The sequence below is a fragment of the Rhinoderma darwinii genome, chromosome 4, assembly GCF_050947455.1.
Source record: "Rhinoderma darwinii isolate aRhiDar2 chromosome 4, aRhiDar2.hap1, whole genome shotgun sequence".
In the NCBI taxonomy this organism is placed as follows: domain Eukaryota; kingdom Metazoa; phylum Chordata; class Amphibia; order Anura; family Rhinodermatidae; genus Rhinoderma; species Rhinoderma darwinii.
Window position 1 is genome coordinate 393,970,460 of NC_134690.1, and position 21,039 is coordinate 393,991,498.

Genomic DNA, 21,039 nt, shown 5'->3' on the forward strand with positions numbered 1-21,039 from the left:
GACAGAACGGAGGGGCAGAAGAGCTCAGGGGGCAAATGTACGAGGAAGGGACCAGCAGAGGGCCAAGGCGGAGGAGGTCAGGGGCCACAGGGACAAGGAAAAGGAGGTCAGGGGCCACACAGACAAGGAAAAGGAGGAGGGCAGGGGCCACAGGGACTAGGAGGAGGAGGGCAGGGGCCACAGGGACTAGGAGGAGGAGGGCAGGGGCCACACAGACAAGGAGTGATGTCGGGGGACAGGAACAAGCAGCACTGGGGCAGGAGAGAAAAGGGGGCATTGGGACAGGGATAGTGGGCACAGGTAGAGTTCAGAGAGTATATAGGAACAAGGGGGCACGGGAATGGAGTAGCACTACGGACGTAGATGAAGGGCAGGGGGTGAGGGTAGGAGTACGGTAATACTGTTGAAGTCAGGGGGGGGTAACAGCAGGGGGTGTGGGAACAAGAGGAGCACAAGGACAGTGGACAGACAGTCAGGAATGGTTGAGCTGAGGGGGCACAGGGATGGAAGGTACAGGAAATGGGGAGGCTAAGAGGACACTGGGAGGGGAGAGCTCAGGGGGCACAGGGAGGGGAGAGCTCAGGAGGTACAGGGATGGAAGGTACACAGAGAGGGGGGGCACAGGAAATGGGGAGCTCATGGACCACAGGAATGGGGGGAGGATAAGAGGACACAGGGAGGGGGAGCTCAGGTAAGATAGCGAGAGGATTGTTCAGGGGGCACAGGGAGGGGAGAGCTCAGGGGGCACGGGGGGCACACGGTGTTATTTGTATATTTCAGTTTTGTGTTTGCCATTATAATATATTGTTGTGTCTTTCTCACAGGAGACGAACTTCTTGCAGCTTTATAATTGGCAAAAAGCGAGAAAATCAAAGAAGGAATTCAGTCTACACGACGGCCCTCCCTACGCTAATGGCGACCCCCATGTTGGACATGCACTAAATAAAGTAAGTGCTTCAGTGTCTGATCAGAGGCGATCATCCTGACTCCTCTGACTACAGGCGATCATCCTGACTCCTCTGACTACAGGCGATCATCCTGACTCCTCTGACTACAGGCGATCATCCTGACTCCTCTGACTACAGGCGATCATCCTGACTCCTCTGACTACAGGCGATCATCCTGACTCCTCTGACTACAGGCGATCATCCTGACTCCTCTGACTACAGGCGATCTTCCTGACTCCTCTGACTACAGGCGATCTTCCTGACTCCTCTGACTACAGGCGATCATCCTGACTCCTCTGACTACAGGCGATCATCCTGACTCCTCTGACTACAGGCGATCATCCTGACTCCTCTGACTACAGGCGATCATCCTGACTCCTCTGACTACAGGCGATCATCCTGACTCCTCTGACTACAGGCGATCATCCTGACTCCTCTGACTACAGGCGATCATCCTGACTCCTCTGACTACAGGCGATCATCCTGACTACAGGCGATCATCCTGACTCCTCTGACTACAGGCGATCATCCTGACTCCTCTGACTACAGGCGATCATCCTGACTCCTCTGACTACAGGCGATCATCCTGACTCCTCTGACTACAGGCGATCATCCTGACTCCTCTGACTACAGGCGATCATCCTGACTCCTCTGACTACAGGCGATCATCCTGACTCCTCTGACTACAGGCGATCATCCTGACTCCTCTGACTACAGGCGATCATCCTGACTCCTCTGACTACAGGCGATCATCCTGACTCCTCTGACTACAGGCGATCATCCTGACTCCTCTGACTACAGGCGATCATCCTGACTCCTCTGACTACAGGCGATCATCCTGACTCCTCTGACTACAGGCGATCATCCTGACTCCTCTGACTACAGGCGATCATCCTGACTCCTGGCGATCATCCTGACTCCTCTGACTACAGGCGATCATCCTGACTCCTCTGACTACAGGCGATCATCCTGACTCCTCTGACTACAGGCGATCATCCTGACTCCTCTGACTACAGGCCACATTGTATAGGAATCGGGTTGATTTTGAAAGTACCCAATCATATTGTTTTCACAAAGATAAGCGGCACCATATTACCTGCCATCTGCTTATCTCCCCCATTTCATCTAATACTTCTCAGAGCTGAGCATTTGCTACAATTGTATCCAGTCTAGACAATCCTCTAAATACATCAGCAGCACAAATCTCTCTCCAGCGCTTCGCTCCTGGAGGATTGACCTGACTGGTTACAATGCCTGGCAACTGTTGGAAAGAAGTATTAGGTCTGTTGAGGTTTTCAGGATCTGAATGGAAACAAGAATATTCCCATTCACTGACATGACAAAAAAATTAATACCGGAAACCCATTTAAGGCCCCGTTCACACAGTTTTTTTTGCTGCAAAAAAACTTCCGAAATTGTCTCCCATTGATTTCAATGAGAGGTGGAGGCGTTTTTTTTCCCCTGCGAGCCGAAAAAACCGCTTACGGTAAAAAGAAGCCTATCATGAGGCGGTTTCCACCTCAAAAACCCCATTGAAATCAATCTGAGACTGAAAAAAAAGCCGCAAACGGCTCACTCGTTTCTTGACGCATTTTTTTGACACGTTTTATGGCAAAAGCCGCTCGCGATTTTTTTTCTTTGCCTGTAAAGAAAGAGGCAAAAAACGCGGCAAAATTTGCGTTAAAAACGCGGCAAAGAATGCCTGTGGTGCAAAACCATTTAAAAAAAAAAAACCGGAGCTGATTTTTACAGGCAGATTAGTGTGAACAGAGCCTAAGGGTTACAATTAGTGAATTGTTATACATGCAGACGACCGTGGGTGTAACTTTAAAATGTTGGCGTTGCCCAAAGAACATAAATCCCATCAATGTGACCGATCCACGCGTGTGACGTCTCCAGGAAGATATGACCCTGCACGTTTTCTCTTTGTATTTGTGTATTGTGAGGATGATTTGGATGTTACATTTCTTCTCTCTTATACTCTTCATGTTTTACAGATTCTGAAGGACATTACAAATCGCTTCCACATGATGAGGGGCTCTAAAGTGAGCTTTGTACCTGGGTGGGACTGCCATGGGTTACCAATCGAACTCCGGGCCCTGGCAGACATTGGAGACGAATCTGACAGTCTCTCACCAATGGAGATCAGAAGCAGAGGTATAAAGCATGGCGGGGGTCGCATGTCTATTAGGGTTTAGATCAAATTCATTTCAGTCTTAAAGGGGTTCTCCGGGACTTCATAGGTCTTCATTGTTTGATCAGTGGGGGGTCTGACCTCCGGGATCCTTGCTGAAGGGGCTGCAATGCTCACTTTGGTGGCACAGGCACAGCAGCTGTTCCGTAGGACATCTTAGTCCCATTCAAGTATAGGCCATTCATGTTTAAGTCCCAGAGAACCCCTTTAACTCCTTGGCACCACGTACTGGAAGCCTGTTGTAAACGTACAGCGTAGTGATGACGCAGGCTCATAAGCTGTGCCCGCGCCATCACCACCTGGGATTGACATCCAGCCTCCCTTGGCAGCGGCTGAGATCGGAGATAACTCTGATCTCTGTTACTTAACCCCATTAGATACCGAGGTTAATAGTGACTGTAGCATCTAAGGCTACATTCACACGAGCGAATCAGAATCACGCGTGTGAAAAACGTGCATGAATCTGCGTTATGCATCAGTGTGCTTTGCGAGTGGCATTCGTAGTTTTCACGCACCCATTGACTTCAATGGGAGCGCGTAGGTGCATGTTTCACGCAGCGGACTCTCGCTGCCTGAAAACGCACACGTGTGAACGGCCCCATTGAAATCAATGGGTCCGTGTGCTGTGCGTGATTTCCATGCGCAGCACACGGGCGTTATTCACGTTCGTGTGAATGGGCCCTGAGGGATCAAAACAAAGGGAGGGTCCTCAACTTATCTTCCCATCGTTGATCCTTGATAAGTTAAAGGCTATGTAAACCTCAGTCAGTCAGTGTGTTTGGTGTAACTTTATAATTAGTTTTTATTAAAAATTAATTAAACTTTTTTTTAGATACGGCTGCTCTGTTTTCTGTATACAGAGCAGCTGTATCTAGAGCTAAATCCTGTTACCGTCAGAACTGCGGGACTGACGGGTTCAGTGTCAGTGGAGTCCACCTGTGATAGATTACAGATGGATTGTGTGTGTCAGAGACACGCAGGACCCGCTGACACTGAACCCGTCAGGTCTGCGGGACTGTCGGATTCAGGTCATAGCGAAATACACAGCTGCTCTGTATACAGGATACAGAGCAGCTGTATCTCAAAAATTAAAACTTATTATAAAGTTACACCAAACACACTGACCGACCTGTTTATTAAAATAAATGAATTGCTTCTCAAAGGTGAACTGTACATAGACTTTAAAGCCCCCTAACAGGGCAAACAAAGAGTGAAATGAACTTTAATAAAGTTGTAGCAGTTATTGAATAAAAGTGATCAAACTTAAAAACCCAGCAGAGTAAAGTTAACACATTATTTGTACCACACGGTCAAAAACCAACAAAAAAACCATGGATACTTTTCTTCTTTTTTTGTTTTCTTTTTTGATATAGATATACGTACCCCAAAATGGAGCTATTAAATAATTAAAACACGTCTCCCATAAACAAGCCCCCCTATATGTGTAGCCGGCCATAAACATTAGACAATAATATCCCGCAATGCGGCCGATCAACCGTCCGTTGGATCGCTTGTACGAATGATCCCACCCGCAACAGAAGAGACTAAACGGGCCAATCAGGGAGTTAATTTAAAAAAAAACATGGTTCAAGTATTCCAGCCTGGTTGTTCACATTTTCGTAGGATAGACGACTGCCGTCGGCCATCGCAAATGATTGTTCACGTTAATTTTTTAAAAGATGGTTGACTGAAAATTTTAGCTGACTTTTTTTTATTTTATGTTTATGACCAGCTTAAGAGATAGTTTTTTTGACGCGGAAACGGCGCCAAAAACCGTCTGAAATCTCCACCCGTTTATTTCAATGGGAGGTGGAGGCATGTTTTCCCGCGACCTGAAAGAAAGCGTCGTGCTCTTTCTTTCCGCAGTTCCATCACTGACCTCCCGTTGAAATCAGAGAAAGCGTTTTTTTCAATGGCGACGGCCGAAAAACGCCGCAAAGAAAGTGCAGATTCCTGAAGGAATTTAGAGGCAGATTTTTCTGCCTGCAAAAAACTCTGTGTGAACATCCCCTATGGTGAGCCATGTTCACACTGAGTTTTTTTGCAGGCAGAAAATTCTGCTTGGAAAAATCAGCTCCGGTTTATTAAGTGGTTTTGCACCACACGCGTTTTTTTACGCGTTTTTCGCCGAGATTTGTGACGCGTTTTCTTTCTAGGCTTTTTTTTTAGCTCTCTTCAACAGAAAGATGGTATAACTGCGAGAGTTTTTGTAAAAAAAAAAAAAAAAAAAAGTGTGAACAGGGCAATAACTGGTTAAAGAATTTAGCATTAAACCTCATATAGGGAAAAGTTGCAGTCAACTTTGCAGGATCGCAAGACTGTCTCGGAATGAATGCAATGGTTTGAGGTTGAGCGATGATCTGTCATGGGATGGAGAATGTTTTTAGTGGCGCTTGTAGTGACCGTCGCTGTGGTTCTCTTCTCTTCAGCGAGGGCATTTGCACAAAAGGCCATTGAAAAACAGAAATCCTCCTTCATTCGCTGGGGAGTAATGGCGGACTGGGACAACTGTTATTACACGTTTGATAAGAAGTACGAGGCAAAGCAGCTAGAAGTTTTCTTCAAGATGCATGAAAAGGTAACGCAGTGTACTCCATATAATAGTACTTTATATTCTCGTATATGTCTGTACGACATAGTGACATGTCAGAAGTTTGGATTGGTGGGGTCCGAGCACAGAGACCAATCACTAGAACGAAGCAGCTGAAGGTCTCGTGTGAGCGCTCAGCCGCTTCGTGTCTGTTCGGCTTTTTCTGGAAAGCCGATGTATCGGAGTACGGGCTCATAGACTTTCTATTGAGTCCGTCCCCCAATACATTTATTCCCGGAAAAAGCCGAACAGACACGAAGCAGCTGAACGCTCACACGAGCGCTTCGTTCTAGCGATTGATGGGGGTCTCAGTGCTCGGACACCCACCAATCCAAACTTCTGACATGTCACTATGTCGTACAGACGTATACGAGAATTTATAAGTACTATATATTAGTACACATTCCAAACATCCGCCATCGTGGTGTAAGATATAGAGATGTGGCCGTAAATATGACAGGTATGAACCTTTCCCTCACACAGACCTGTCAGATCACATAACACAGACCCTGCGCCAAATACTGTCCGTGCTTATTGTCAAATACATTTGCTCCACTTAATTTTTATCTTTTAATAGGGCCACATATACCAGGATTACAGACCCGTGTTTTGGTCTCCATCAACAAGGTAAGAAACATAAAGTCCGTCCTATAACTGTTTTCTTACATTCCAAGAAATTCGATACATAATTGGTCAGCTGAGAGTAGGGTTGGGCAATTAATCAAATTAATTTGATTAGTTCACCCTTTCATTGAAGCACGATCTTGATTAGAATCATGAAATCGATATTAGCCCCGATTCCACGGCAGCGGCTTTTCATTATGGCGGGAGGGGCGCTGGAGAAAGAAGCCACTAGAGCAGCAGCGAGTCCAGCACCAGCAGGCTCTCCGAACTTACACCCTCCTGACCCCCGACGTCTTCACCCTCCGATGCACACATGCCGGGCCGCCTCACCGCGCACCACAACCGTCGCTGCCTGGCCCTGCACTTTATGTATTGAGGGGAAGACAAGACGATAAGGAACCCGAGGACACAGAGAGGAGAGAGACTCATATAGTTTTTCTTTTTTTCTCTCTCCTCTATTTACATTAGACAGTCTCTGTCCTGTTGGCTATACAGAGAGGAGAGAGACTGTCTCGTATACAAATAAGTAGATACTTGTTCTTTAGCCTGCTTAGGCTTTGTTCACATCTTCGTCGGGTCTCCGTTCATCTGTTCCGTCGGAACGGAATCCAAATTGAAACCATATGTTTCCGTTTGCATCACCATTGATTTCAATGGTGACGGATCCGGTGCAAATGACTTCTGTTTGTCACCGTTGTGTAAGGGTTCCGTCGTTTTGACGGAATCAATACCATAGTCAACTGCGCTATTCGGAACCCTTACACAACGGTGACAAACGGAAACCATTTGCATCGGATCCGTCACCATTGATCTGAATGGTGATGCAAACGGAAAACTATATATTTTTCGTTTATTTCGGTTTGGATTCCGTTCATGGGTTCCCCTGATGGAAAGCTCCGATGGAATCCATGAACGGAGCCCCGACGCAGATGTGAACGAAGCCTAAGTAGTAGGAGTAATAAAGGAATTACTGTGCATGCATTTACTTTTTTTTTTTTTAAAAACCAAGACACAATTCTTTTACATAAGGGAATTGCAGGCACCGCTATTCCATAATATATACAGATTATCAGGATTATCGTGATCACACATAGCGCCTAATGGACAATCCTGATAATCTGTATATATTATGGAATAGCGGTGCCTGCAATTCTCTTATGTAAAAGAATTGTGTCTTGGTTTTGTTGTTTTTTTTAGATAAGGGAAATGCATGCACAGTAATTCCTTAATTACTCCTAAAAATCTGAAAATCGAGATTCAAATCAAAAATCGTCCATAGGGTTGAAAAACATGTAGATTTAGTTTTTTGGCCAAATCGCCCAGCCCTAACTGAAAGGCTTATTCCCATATAAGACATTTATAGCATATCCACGAGATTCGCCATACATGTCTGATAGGTGCGGGTTTCAGCTCTGGGACCTGCACCTATCTACAGATGGGAGCCGCATCCAGGAGGAGAATCAATGGAGAGTTGATTCCTATGGGAGTTACGAAAGCAGCCGCCAATTGTTTCCGTAATAGGAATCAATGCAGACGGCTGCGCACACGCACGGACACTTCTCCATTGATTCTCTGCTTGAATGCGGCTTCTATTTGGGTCCCAGAGCATCTGTCAGACATTTAGACGGGACTACCCCTTTAAGTAGTTGTAGAATGCTAACAAGGTAGTAATTGCCACATCCACTGAGGTAGTAATTGCCACATCCACTGAGGTAGTAATTGCCACTTCCACTCTGGAAGCTAGCAATGCAAATCTCTCTGATTTAATTCATTACAATGGCGGCAGCTGTAAGGTAGAAAATAATATTCAAATTTGCATATTTTTTTTTTGTACAACTGTGTTTATTTAGCTGAGCCTGATTTTGGACACCACCCGTCCTTGCTTATGTTCTTCTTTCTACCATATCCCTCTAGAACAGCTCTGGCTGAGGCCGAGTTAGAATACAACCAGCAACACGTCAGCCGATCCGTCTTCGTAAAGTTTCCGCTGCAGAAACCTCCTCCCAAACTGGCTTCTGTCATTGGTAATATCTTTATGATATATTTATGTATATTCATATACACACAGACACGTGCGATCATAGGTTTACATACCCCAGGCAGAATTTGTAAGATGCATATAATTTTTCGGGAAATATGAGTGAGCCTGTAAAATACCTTTCGTAAATTTAGGAATATTGCTGAGGTGAAGCGATTTATTAGCACATAATTGTGTGTATCCTTCAGTAATCATAATGATAACTAAAATCACACAGATTGCCCTGATCAAAAGTTTACACACCCTTAAAGAGGACCTGCACCTCGGTCATATGATCTGGTTATCTGACCTAAGTAGCGCTGTCTCCCTGATTCCAGCGCGGATTCGATTTTCCTGGACCCCCCTCTCGTTCCAGAGATATGGCCCACTTTTATATTGGCTCCCTATAGGCTAATGTGCTGTAGTTAGCCAAAGGGGTGGAGCTAGCTTCCTTGCCTCTGATGCTGACCAACCAGCATGAGGCAGCTTGAGGGTGGTTCACGCCCTGTTGGCTAACTACAGCAAAATAGCGTATAGGGAAAAAAACACAACAGAGGGCCATATCTCTGGAACAGGGGGGTACAGGAAAAAAAATAAAAACAGCGCTGGAATCAGGGAGGCCGCGCTATCCAGGTCAGCTAACCAGTTCAACTTATGATAGGTCCTCTTTAAGGCGGGCTTTACACGTTGCGGTCAAAATGTGATGTGTGAACCCAGTCTAAATGTAATAAATGGTCAATGAGTTTCTTAGCACTTGAGGACCCATGGAGAGGCCTATGTGCTTTGCTGGTTACTGCAGCATGGGGAAAGCAAAGAGCTGTCAAAGGATCTGCGAACAAAAGTAGTAACTTTATAAATCGGGAAAGGGATGTAAGAAAATTTATCAGTTCTGTTCAAACTCTGATCAACAAGTGGAAAATGACGGGTCCTGTTAAAGGGGTTTTCCATAATCATTATTTATCACCTAGCCACGGGGAAGGTGATAAACATCTGACCGCTGGGACCCCCACTGATCACTCCTTGCTGTTTCTTGGAACCCCATAGGAATTGAGCGGTACTGCACATGCTTGACCACCGCTCCCTTCATTTCTATTGGGCTGCCAAGTGCTATCTTTGGCAGCCCCATAGAAATAAATGGAGTGGTGGTCATGGTTATGGACACGGCTACAGAGAAAAGCCTTTCTGCGCAACGTATGGTTGTCCTGCTACATTCACACGAACGTGGCCAACCTCGGACGTGAAGAACTGCCGTTTTTCAGGTCTGAGGTGCACCCGTGCAGGACGCGTTATCACGCATCCCCCATAGACTTGAGTCTATGGAGAAATGCATGAAGCGCAGAGAAATAGAACATGTCCTATTTTTTCACAAACACTTGACATGCTCCATTGAAGCAACGGTCATGTGAACGGCCCCATTGAAATACATGAGTATGTGTGACGGCCTATGTTTTAACGGCTGTTACACGGACATGATACACACTCCTCTGAACGAGCCCTAAGTCAGTAGGCACTGATCACAGTTTAACCATCTTTCGGAATGTTTAATAGACACACAATCTCCAGTAATACAGGACTGATATATTATACTTGTTTGATTGACAGACGGCTCCACAGCTATCAGTGCTCTGATTTGGACTACGCAGCCATGGACCATTCCAGCTAATCAGGCGGTCTGCTACATGCCGGATACAATGTATGTCTTCCATTATTTTGTGTAAATATTCATTTATATACGTACTGAACCTCATAAAGCAAGTTGGAGCTGATCATTTTAGCAACATACACATATATAAGGCTGTATTCACACATTGTGTATATCTGTAGGATAATCATTCTAAAAAGTCTCCTCTGTGTGTATAGTTAACTGATTAGTTAATGGACACCTTAAAGGGAATGTCCACCTTTGCAACCATTTTTTCTTTTATGGCTTCTATACCTTTTATGATTGTTTTATGTATAGAGCTTCCTGCCGACCTATATGTCTCCATGGTAACAGACTACAAAAGAAAACCCCTGTGTAGTCTGATCCTGCTGTCATATTGCTATCTTTCTGTATCCTACTTCTTGATACCCTTTTTTATTAGTAAGAAGTAGGGGGCAGATTGAAAGGAGTATGACTGCAGGATCAGACTACACAGGGTTTGTTTGTAGTCTGTTACCATAGAGACACAATTGGTATTTATAATGCACTGACAAGACTCCATTGGTAGAACAACTCTTTGTATCGGGACCCCTCTATTTTTCCTAGTGTTCTTTTCGACTGTTCATTCATCATCTTCTGTTAGGGTGTCTATGCTTCAGTGCTCCTCAAGATGAGTCTCTGTGATAGGTCCTGCTAAATCCACTGTATTATTTTCAGGTATTCCATTGTGAAGTGCGGATCCTCAGGAGAGCTGTATATTCTGGCTGCTGATTGTGTGGATTCCACTGCACTATCCCTGGGGACTAAGTTTGAGGTCATTTCAACATTTAAAGGTGAATTTATTAGATTTGTCTTTATACAAAATGCATGAATTCTTTAATACGTCTCACAAGAGGCTTGTCAAACTCAAATTACACGGACTCCTATAATGACCGGCTGTGTTCCATAGAGGTGATGTGCTCCATTTGAATAATTGGTATTACTTGAAACTTTGTATTGCTCTTTTATTTCTACTGAGTAATTTTGGAGGATTGGAATTAAATATTGAGATTTAAGATATGTAAGTAATTTTTTTAGGGAATCAAATGAACTCACATGTAATAGAGCAGGAGGAGCTGAGCAGATTAGTACATAGTTTTGTAGGAAAAGATTCAATATAATTTTGGAGTCCTAGGCTTAGGAGTCCAGTGGGCGGTCCTAATCAGTACAAATATAGGGGAAATGTTACAAAAAGTTCGCTCACCACATATCTGTTGTGTTTCCTCTGCGTTTTCATTGCGTTTAATTGATGCAAGTTGGTGTAAATAGATCCAAGTGCTGCAGGTGCTCGTAGATATTCCAAAACTGGTCCTGTGTCGACAGCAGGTAATCAAGTCAATAGTGGTGTGTAGTGAAGGTATATCCAGCACTCAAAATAAAAGTTGCAAGGTTTATTTGGTCATATTTAAAACAAGGAAGTTAAAACAAAAAAAACCAAGACCATGCTTACGCGTTTCAGACCAGTGGGGTCCTTAATCATAGCTTGCAAGCTTTATTTTGAGTGCTGGATATACCTTCACTATACACCACTAGGTCCTAATCAGTGATTGACAGCTATCTGTATTTACACTTCTACAAGGAAGGCTGTCAATCACTGATTAGGACCGCCCACTGGACTCCTAACACCATAATGAGCAGGGGTTTAAACAAATTACAAGTTATACTGAATCTTTTGCTACAAAAATATATATATCAACTTGGTCATCTACTCCGGCTCTATAACCTCCTGCTCGTAGATTTGACTACATTTTCAACGTGACCGGTTTCCTTTAAAGCGACCCCCCCCGGTCCCGGGGGAAAATTATAAATGTAATTGGGTATATGGAGTTATATTACCTGGTACCCTCCAGTTGTGCCCCTCTGCCGTGAATCTGACACTTTGGGGTCCCCTCTGTGTTGTTGCAGCATGGCTGCAGCACTTCTTAGACTACAAGTCAATGTCCAACCCCTTATAGACCCTTGAAAGACAACTCAGGTTAATAGCCAAACCAGAGACACCCGTCTTTAGACAGCACAGATTTGTTGTTCCTCTTCAGTACAGAGTAAGGTTCTGTTTGGCTGAGTGAGATGCCTTTGATTCAGCCTTTGGAAAGTACTGATTCGCCTTGCGGAAATTCAGCTGGTAGGGAGTCTTAAGGGCAATGCTCCCTAGGAAAAACTATGCAAAAAAATCTCTAGTGCCAACTATAGGTGACTACCCTGAAAGTCAATGTCCGACACTTTATAGAGCCTTGAAACACAAATCGGGTTGATAGCCAAACCAGGATCTCTGCAAGGAAAATCAGTAGCTTCCAGGAGCTACTGCAAAGGTCTCTCACTCAGCCAACCAGATCCCTATTCTGTGCTGATGAGGAGCAACAGCCCCAAACAGTGCTGTCTACAGACGGGTGTCTCTGGTATGACTGTTATCCCGAGTCTCAAGGCTCTACAAAGGGGTGGATATTGACTTCACAGGGTAGTCACCTATGGGTGGCACTAGAGATACAGTTTTCTTCCTTCTGGAGGAGAGATATTTTGCATACTTTTTCCCCAGGGAGCAGATTTCTGCAAGAAGAATTAGTACTTTCTAAGAGCTTCTGCAAACACGTGTGCCAAAGAAATGATTCTCTTTAAGCATCATAAAGGTTAGCACTAGCATTATGTGGCAGGTCCGCAGCAAAATCCATATTGCAGCGAGGCATATTCCTCAGCAGGAAAAATTGTGCTACGTTTCAACATAGACTAGCTCTGTACGTAGGATATTGTTTCACATTCTGACGGTGATCCTTATAGTTGTGTTTTGGATTTACCGTCTTTCTTGAGGCATTCTCATTGAATTTTCCTTCTCTGACAATTCAGGAGCTGATCTGGAAAACGGCATCTGTGATCACCCTACAATACCAGGACGCTTATCTCCCCTACTGTCTGCAAACCATGTCACCATGGGCAAAGGCACCGGCCTTGTGCATACTGCACCAGCCCATGGCGTTGAAGATTACGGAGTAGCCTCTCAGCACAAGTTACCTGTGGTCAGTGAATATTGGCACATATAACACATATACATTTACTTCAGTCCAACCATCATCTTCATTAAAAGATATGGCGCCGTGCATAAATCGTCGTTTGGTTGCTACGGGCAACTTCTCCCCTATTCCCTTGCACTAGGTTTGTTAACTCCCCCCCCCCCCCCCCCCCCACACACACACACACACACTATATTTAGTTTTTTTTGTTAAATCTGTCACCACTTGTCTTTGCTGTACAGAGGAAAACGAACAGTGGCTTCTTGTTGTTTTGATAATAAATAGTCTAAAGTCTAATTTGCTAAAACCTCAGTGACGGTCGCTGTGTGGACAAGCTTTGTGTGGGAAGACTCCGGGTCTAATTTGTAGATAGAGGGTCCTTACAGTCTGCTATATGGATGTGATCCAACTGTGTTGGCATCGAGTCATAATCAGAGCTCCCTAAGATTTAAGCTCCAGTGACAAATTTCTAAAGCAGATATGTTACGGAATTACAGCACTATTACAGCTCAATTAAATGCACTTCCCATATTAAAGAGGTTGTTTTGTTTGGACATCGCCCTTCTTGTGTGATTGTTCCACCAACGATGAGGTGATCATGTGGAGTCCTGCGACAGGGTCCTCCAGTGGGACTCCACATGGAATTTACTGAAATATACTGCAGCACAGATCCTGTGCGGACCATCCTGTATGTACTCTGTAAACTGCAGAAGTCTAAACAGAAAGCATTGTGTAACATTTCCAGCAGCTTTGGCTACTGGGAACGTCTGTGTCCCTGAAACATTATTACTGTATTTGCCTGGTAGAAACCCAGCAATAAGTAATGTGTATGGGGCAGCAGCTTATTCCCCTCTCCCCAATTAAATAAACGTGCTTTCTCAACTCCACCACCCGCATGCCATTTTTAAATAATTTTTCTCATAGTTTTAGCCCACATAATACCACCATACAGTACCGAGATAATACTGCCTATTACAGCCTACATAATACCACCATACAGTGCCGAGATAATACTGCCATATACAGCCCACATAATACCACCATACAGTGCCGAGATAATACTGCCATATACAGCCTACGTAATACCACCATACAGTGCCGAGATAATACTGCCATATACAGCCTACATAATACCATCATACAGTGCCGAGATAATACTGCCATATACAGCCCACATAATACCACCATACAGTACCAAGATAATCCTGCCATATACAGGCCACATAATACCACCATACAGTGCCGAGATAATACTGCCATATACAGCCTACATAATACCACCATACAGTGCCGAGATAATACTGCCTATTACAGCCTACATAATACCATCATACAGTGCCAAGATAATACTGCCATATACAGCCCACATAATACCATCATACAGTGCCAAGATAATACTGCCATATACAGCCCACATAATACCACCATACAGTGCCGAGATAATACTGCCATATACAGCCTACATAATACCACCATACAGTGCCGAGATAATACTGCCTATTACAGCCTACATAATACCATCATACAGTGCCAAGATAATACTGCCATATACAGCCCACATAATACCACCATACAGTGCCGAGATAATACTGCCATATACAGCCCACATAATACCACCATACAGTGCCGAGATAATACTGCCATATACAGCCTACATAATACCACCATACAGTGCCGAGATAATACTGCCTATTACAGCCTACATAATACCATCATACAGTGCCAAGATAATACTGCCATATACAGCCCACATAATACCATCATACAGTGCCAAGATAATACTGCCATATACAGCCTACATAATACCACCATACAGTGCCGAGATAATACTGCCATATATAGCCTACATAATACCACCATACAGTGCCGAGATAATACTACGATATACAGCCTATATAATACCACCATACAGTGCCAGGATAATACTGCCATATACAGCCCACATAATACCACCATACGGTGCCGAGATAATACTACCATATTCCTTCCACATAATACCACCATACAGTGTCAGGATAATACTGCCATATACAACCCACATACCACCATACAGTGCCAGGATAATACTGCCATATACAGCCCACATAATACAACCATACAGTGCCGAGATAATACTGCCTTATACAGCCCACATAATACCACCATACAGTGCCGAGATAATACTGCCTTATACAGCCCACATAATACCACCATACAGTGCCGAGATAATACTGCCATATACAGCCTACATAATACCATCATACAGTACCGAGATAATACTGCCATATACAGTCCACATACCACCATACAGTGTCGAGATAATACTGCCTTATACAGCCCACATAATACATCCATACAGTGCCGAGATAATACTGCCCACATACCACCATACAGTGCAGAGCTAATCCTGCCATATACAGACTACATAATACCACCATACAGTGCCGAGATAATCCTGCCATATACAGCCTACATAATACCACCATACAGTGCCGAGATAATGCTGCCATATACAGCCTACATAATACCACCATACAGTGTTGATATAATACTGCCATATACAGCCCACATAATACCACCATACAGTGCCGAGATAATACTGGCATATACAGCCTACATAATACCACCATACAGTGCTGATATAATACTGCCATATACAGCCCACATAATACCACCATACAGTGCTGATATAATACTGCCATATACAGCCCACATAATACCACCATACAGTGCCGAGATAATCCTGCCATATACAGCCTACATAATACCACCATACAGTACCGAGATAATCCTGCCATATACAGCCTATATAATACCACCATACAGTGCCGAGATAATACTACCATATACAGCCTACATAATACCACCATACAGTGCCGAGATATTACTGCCATATACAGCCCACATAATGCCACCATACAGTGCCGAGATAATACTACCATATACAGCCCACATAATACCACCATACAGTGCTGATATTACTGCCATATACAGCCTATATAATACCACCATACAGTGCCAGGATAATACTGCCATATACAGCCTACATAATACCACCATACGGTGCCGAGATAATACTACCATATTCCTTCCACATAATACCACCTTACAGAGCCAGGATAATACTGCCATATACAACCCACATACCACCATACATTGCCAGGATAATACTGCCATATACAGCCCACATAATACAACCATACAGTGCCGAGGTAATACTGCCCACATACCACCATACAGTGCTGAGATAATACTGCCATATACAGCCCACATACCACCATACAGTGCTGAGATAATACTGCCATATACAGTCCACATACCACCATACAGTGGCGAGATAATACTGCCTTATATATTCCACATAATACCACCATACAGTGCCGAGATAATACTGCCATATACAGCCTACATAATACCATCATACAGTGCCGAGATAATACTGCCATATACAGTCCGCATACTACCATACAGTGCCGAGATAATCCTGCCATATACAGCCTACATAATACCACCATACAGTGCTGATATAATACTGCCTTATACAGCCCACATAATGCCACCATACAGTGCTGATATAATACTGCCATATACAGCCCACATAATGCCACCATACAGTGCCGAGATAATACTGGCATATACAGCCTACATAATATCACCATACAGTGCCGAGATAATACTGCCATATACAACCTACATAATACCATCATACAGTGCCGAGATAATACTGCCATATACAGCCTACATAATACCACCATACAGTGCCGAGATAATACTGCCATATACAGCCCACGTAATACCACCATACAGTGCTGATCTAATACTGCCATATACAGCCTATATAATACCACCATACAGTGCCGAGATAATCCTGCCATATACAGCCCACATAATGGCACCATACAGTGCCGAGATAATACTGCCATATACAGCCTACATAATGCCACCATACAGTGCAGAGATAATACTGCCATATACAGCCCACATAATACCACCATACAGTGCCGAGATAACACTGCCATATACAGCCTACATAATACCACCATACAGTGCCGAGATAATCCTGCCATATACAGCCTACATAATACCACCATACAGTACCGAGATAATACTGCCATATACAGCCCACATAATACCACCATACAGTGCTGATATAATACTGCCATATACAGCCCACATAATACCACCATACAGTGCCGAGATAATACTGCCATATACAGCCCACATAATACCACCATACAGTGCTGATATAATACTGCAATATACAGCCCACATAATACCACCATACAGTGCCGAGATAATACTGCCATATACAGCCTACATAATACCACCATACAGTGCCGAGATAATCCTGCCATATACAGCCTACATAATACCACCATACAGTACCGAGATAATACTGCCATATACAGCCCACATAATACCACCATACAGTGCTGATATAATACTGCCATATACAGCCCACATAATACCACCATACAGTGCCAAGATAATACTGCCATATACATCCCACATAATACCACCATACAGTGCCGAGATAATACTGCCATATACAGCCCACATAATACCACCATACAGTGCTGATATAATACTTCCATATACAGCCCACATAATACCATCATACAGTGCTGATATAATACTGCCATATACAGCCCACATAATACCACCATACAGTGCCGAGATAATACTGCCATATACAGCCTACATAATACCACCATACAATGCCGAGATATTACTGCCATATACAGCCCACATAATGCCACCATACAGTGCCGAGATAATACTACCATATACAGCCTATATAATACCACCATACAGTGCCAGGATAATACTGCCATATACAGCCCACATAATACCACCATACAGTGCTGATATTACTGCCATATTCCTTCCACATAATACCACCATACAGTGTCAGGATAATACTGCCATATACAACCCACATACCACCATACAGTGCCAGGATAATACTGCCATATACAGCCCACATAATACAACCATACAGTGCCGAGATAATACTGCCTTATACAGCCCACATAATACCACCATACAGTGCCGAGATAATACTGCCTTATACAGCCCACATAATACCACCATACAGTGCCGAGATAATACTGCCATATACAGCCTACATAATACCATCATACAGTACCGAGATAATACTGCCATATACAGTCCACATACCACCATACAGTGTCGAGATAATACTGCCTTATACAGCCCACATAATACATCCATACAGTGCCGAGATAATACTGCCCACATACCACCATACAGTGCAGAGCTAATCCTGCCATATACAGACTACATAATACCACCATACAGTGCCGAGATAATCCTGCCATATACAGCCTACATAATACCACCATACAGTGCCGAGATAATGCTGCCATATACAGCCTACATAATACCACCATACAGTGTTGATATAATACTGCCATATACAGCCCACATAATACCACCATACAGTGCCGAGATAATACTGGCATATACAGCCTACATAATACCACCATACAGTGCTGATATAATACTGCCATATACAGCCCACATAATACCACCATACAGTGCTGATATAATACTACCATATACAGCCCACATAATACCACCATACAGTGCCGAGATAATCCTGCCATATACAGCCTACATAATACCACCATACAGTACCGAGATAATCCTGCCATATACAGCCTATATAATACCACCATACAGTGCCGAGATAATACTACCATATACAGCCTACATAATACCACCATACAGTGCCGAGATATTACTGCCATATACAGCCCACATAATGCCACCATACAGTGCCGAGATAATACTACCATATACAGCCCACATAATACCACCATACAGTGCTGATATTACTGCCATATACAGCCTATATAATACCACCATACAGTGCCAGGATAATACTGCCATATACAGCCTACATAATACCACCATACGGTGCCGAGATAATACTACCATATTCCTTCCACATAATACCACCTTACAGAGCCAGGATAATACTGCCATATACAACCCACATACCACCATACATTGCCAGGATAATACTGCCATATACAGCCCACATAATACAACCATACAGTGCCGAGGTAATACTGCCCACATACCACCATACAGTGCTGAGATAATACTGCCATATACAGCCCACATACCACCATACAGTGCTGAGATAATACTGCCATATACAGTCCACATACCACCATACAGTGGCGAGATAATACTGCCTTATATATTCCACATAATACCACCATACAGTGCCGAGATAATACTGCCATATACAGCCTACATAATACCATCATACAGTGCCGAGATAATACTGCCATATACAGTCCGCATACTACCATACAGTGCCGAGATAATCCTGCCATATACAGCCTACATAATACCACCATACAGTGCTGATATAATACTGCCTTATACAGCCCACATAATGCCACCATACAGTGCTGATATAATACTGCCATATACAGCCCACATAATGCCACCATACAGTGCCGAGATAATACTGGCATATACAGCCTACATAATATCACCATACAGTGCCGAGATAATACTGCCATATACAACCTACATAATACCATCATACAGTGCCGAGATAATACTGCCATATACAGCCTACATAATACCACCATACAGTGCCGAGATAATACTGCCATATACAGCCCACGTAATACCACCATACAGTGCTGATCTAATACTGCCATATACAGCCTATATAATACCACCATACAGTGCCGAGATAATCCTGCCATATACAGCCCACATAATGGCACCATACAGTGCCGAGATAATACTGCCATATACAGCCTACATAATGCCACCATACAGTGCAGAGATAATACTGCCATATACAGCCCACATAATACCACCATACAGTGCCGAGATAACACTGCCATATACAGCCTACATAATACCACCATACAGTGCCGAGATAATCCTGCCATATACAGCCTACATAATACCACCATACAGTACCGAGATAATACTGCCATATACAGCCCACATAATACCACCATACAGTGCTGATATAATACTGCCATATACAGCCCACATAATACCACCATACAGTGCCGAGATAATACTGCCATATACAGCCCACATAATACCACCATACAGTGCTGATATAATACTGCAATATACAGCCCACATAATACCACCATACAGTGCCGAGATAATACTGCCATATACAGCCTACATAATACCACCATACAGTGCCGAGATAATCCTGCCATATACAGCCTACATAATACCACCATACAGTACCGAGATAATACTGCCATATACAGCCCACATAATACCACCATACAGTGCTGATATAATACTGCCATATACAGCCCACATAATACCACCATACAGTGCCGAGATAATACTGGCATATACAGCCCACATAATACCACCATACAGTGCCGAGATAATCCTGCCATATACAGCCTACATAATACCACCATACAGTGCTGATATAATACTGCCATATACAGCCCACATAATACCACCATACAGTGCTGATATAATACTGCCATATACAGACTACATAATACCACCATACAGTGCCGAGATAATACTGCCATATACAGCCCACATAATACCACCATACAGTGCCGAGATAATACTGCCATATACAGCCTACATAATACCATCATACAGTGCCGAGATAATACTGCCATATACAGCCTACATAATACCACCATACAGTGCCGAGATAATACTACCATATACAGCCTACATAATACCATCATACAGTGCCGAGATAATACTGCCATATACAGCCCACATAATACCACCATACAGTGCCGAGATAATACTGCCATATACAGCCCACATAATACCACCATACAGTGCCGAGATAATACTGCCATATACAGCCCACATAATACCACCATACAGTGCCAAGATAATACTGCCATATACATCCCACATAATACCACCATACAGTGCCGAGATAATACTGCCATATACAGCCCACATAATACCACCATACAGTGCTGATATAATACTTCCATAT

At 43.7% G+C, this 21,039-nt stretch overlaps 1 protein-coding gene across 1 annotated transcript in view; it reads left to right on the top strand.

Annotated features, from left to right (window-relative positions):
• IARS2 (isoleucyl-tRNA synthetase 2, mitochondrial) overlaps positions 1 to 21,039 on the top strand; it is a 73,610-nt gene that overhangs the window by 322 nt on the left and 52,249 nt on the right. Inside the window, exons 2-9 of the mRNA XM_075863353.1 lie at positions 825 to 947; positions 2,945 to 3,104; positions 5,571 to 5,719; positions 6,309 to 6,358; positions 8,270 to 8,379; positions 9,975 to 10,065; positions 10,732 to 10,847; positions 12,892 to 13,061. Coding sequence (XP_075719468.1) covers positions 825 to 947; positions 2,945 to 3,104; positions 5,571 to 5,719; positions 6,309 to 6,358; positions 8,270 to 8,379; positions 9,975 to 10,065; positions 10,732 to 10,847; positions 12,892 to 13,061 — 969 coding nt within the window. The remainder of the gene's footprint in view (positions 1 to 824; positions 948 to 2,944; positions 3,105 to 5,570; positions 5,720 to 6,308; positions 6,359 to 8,269; positions 8,380 to 9,974; positions 10,066 to 10,731; positions 10,848 to 12,891; positions 13,062 to 21,039) is intronic.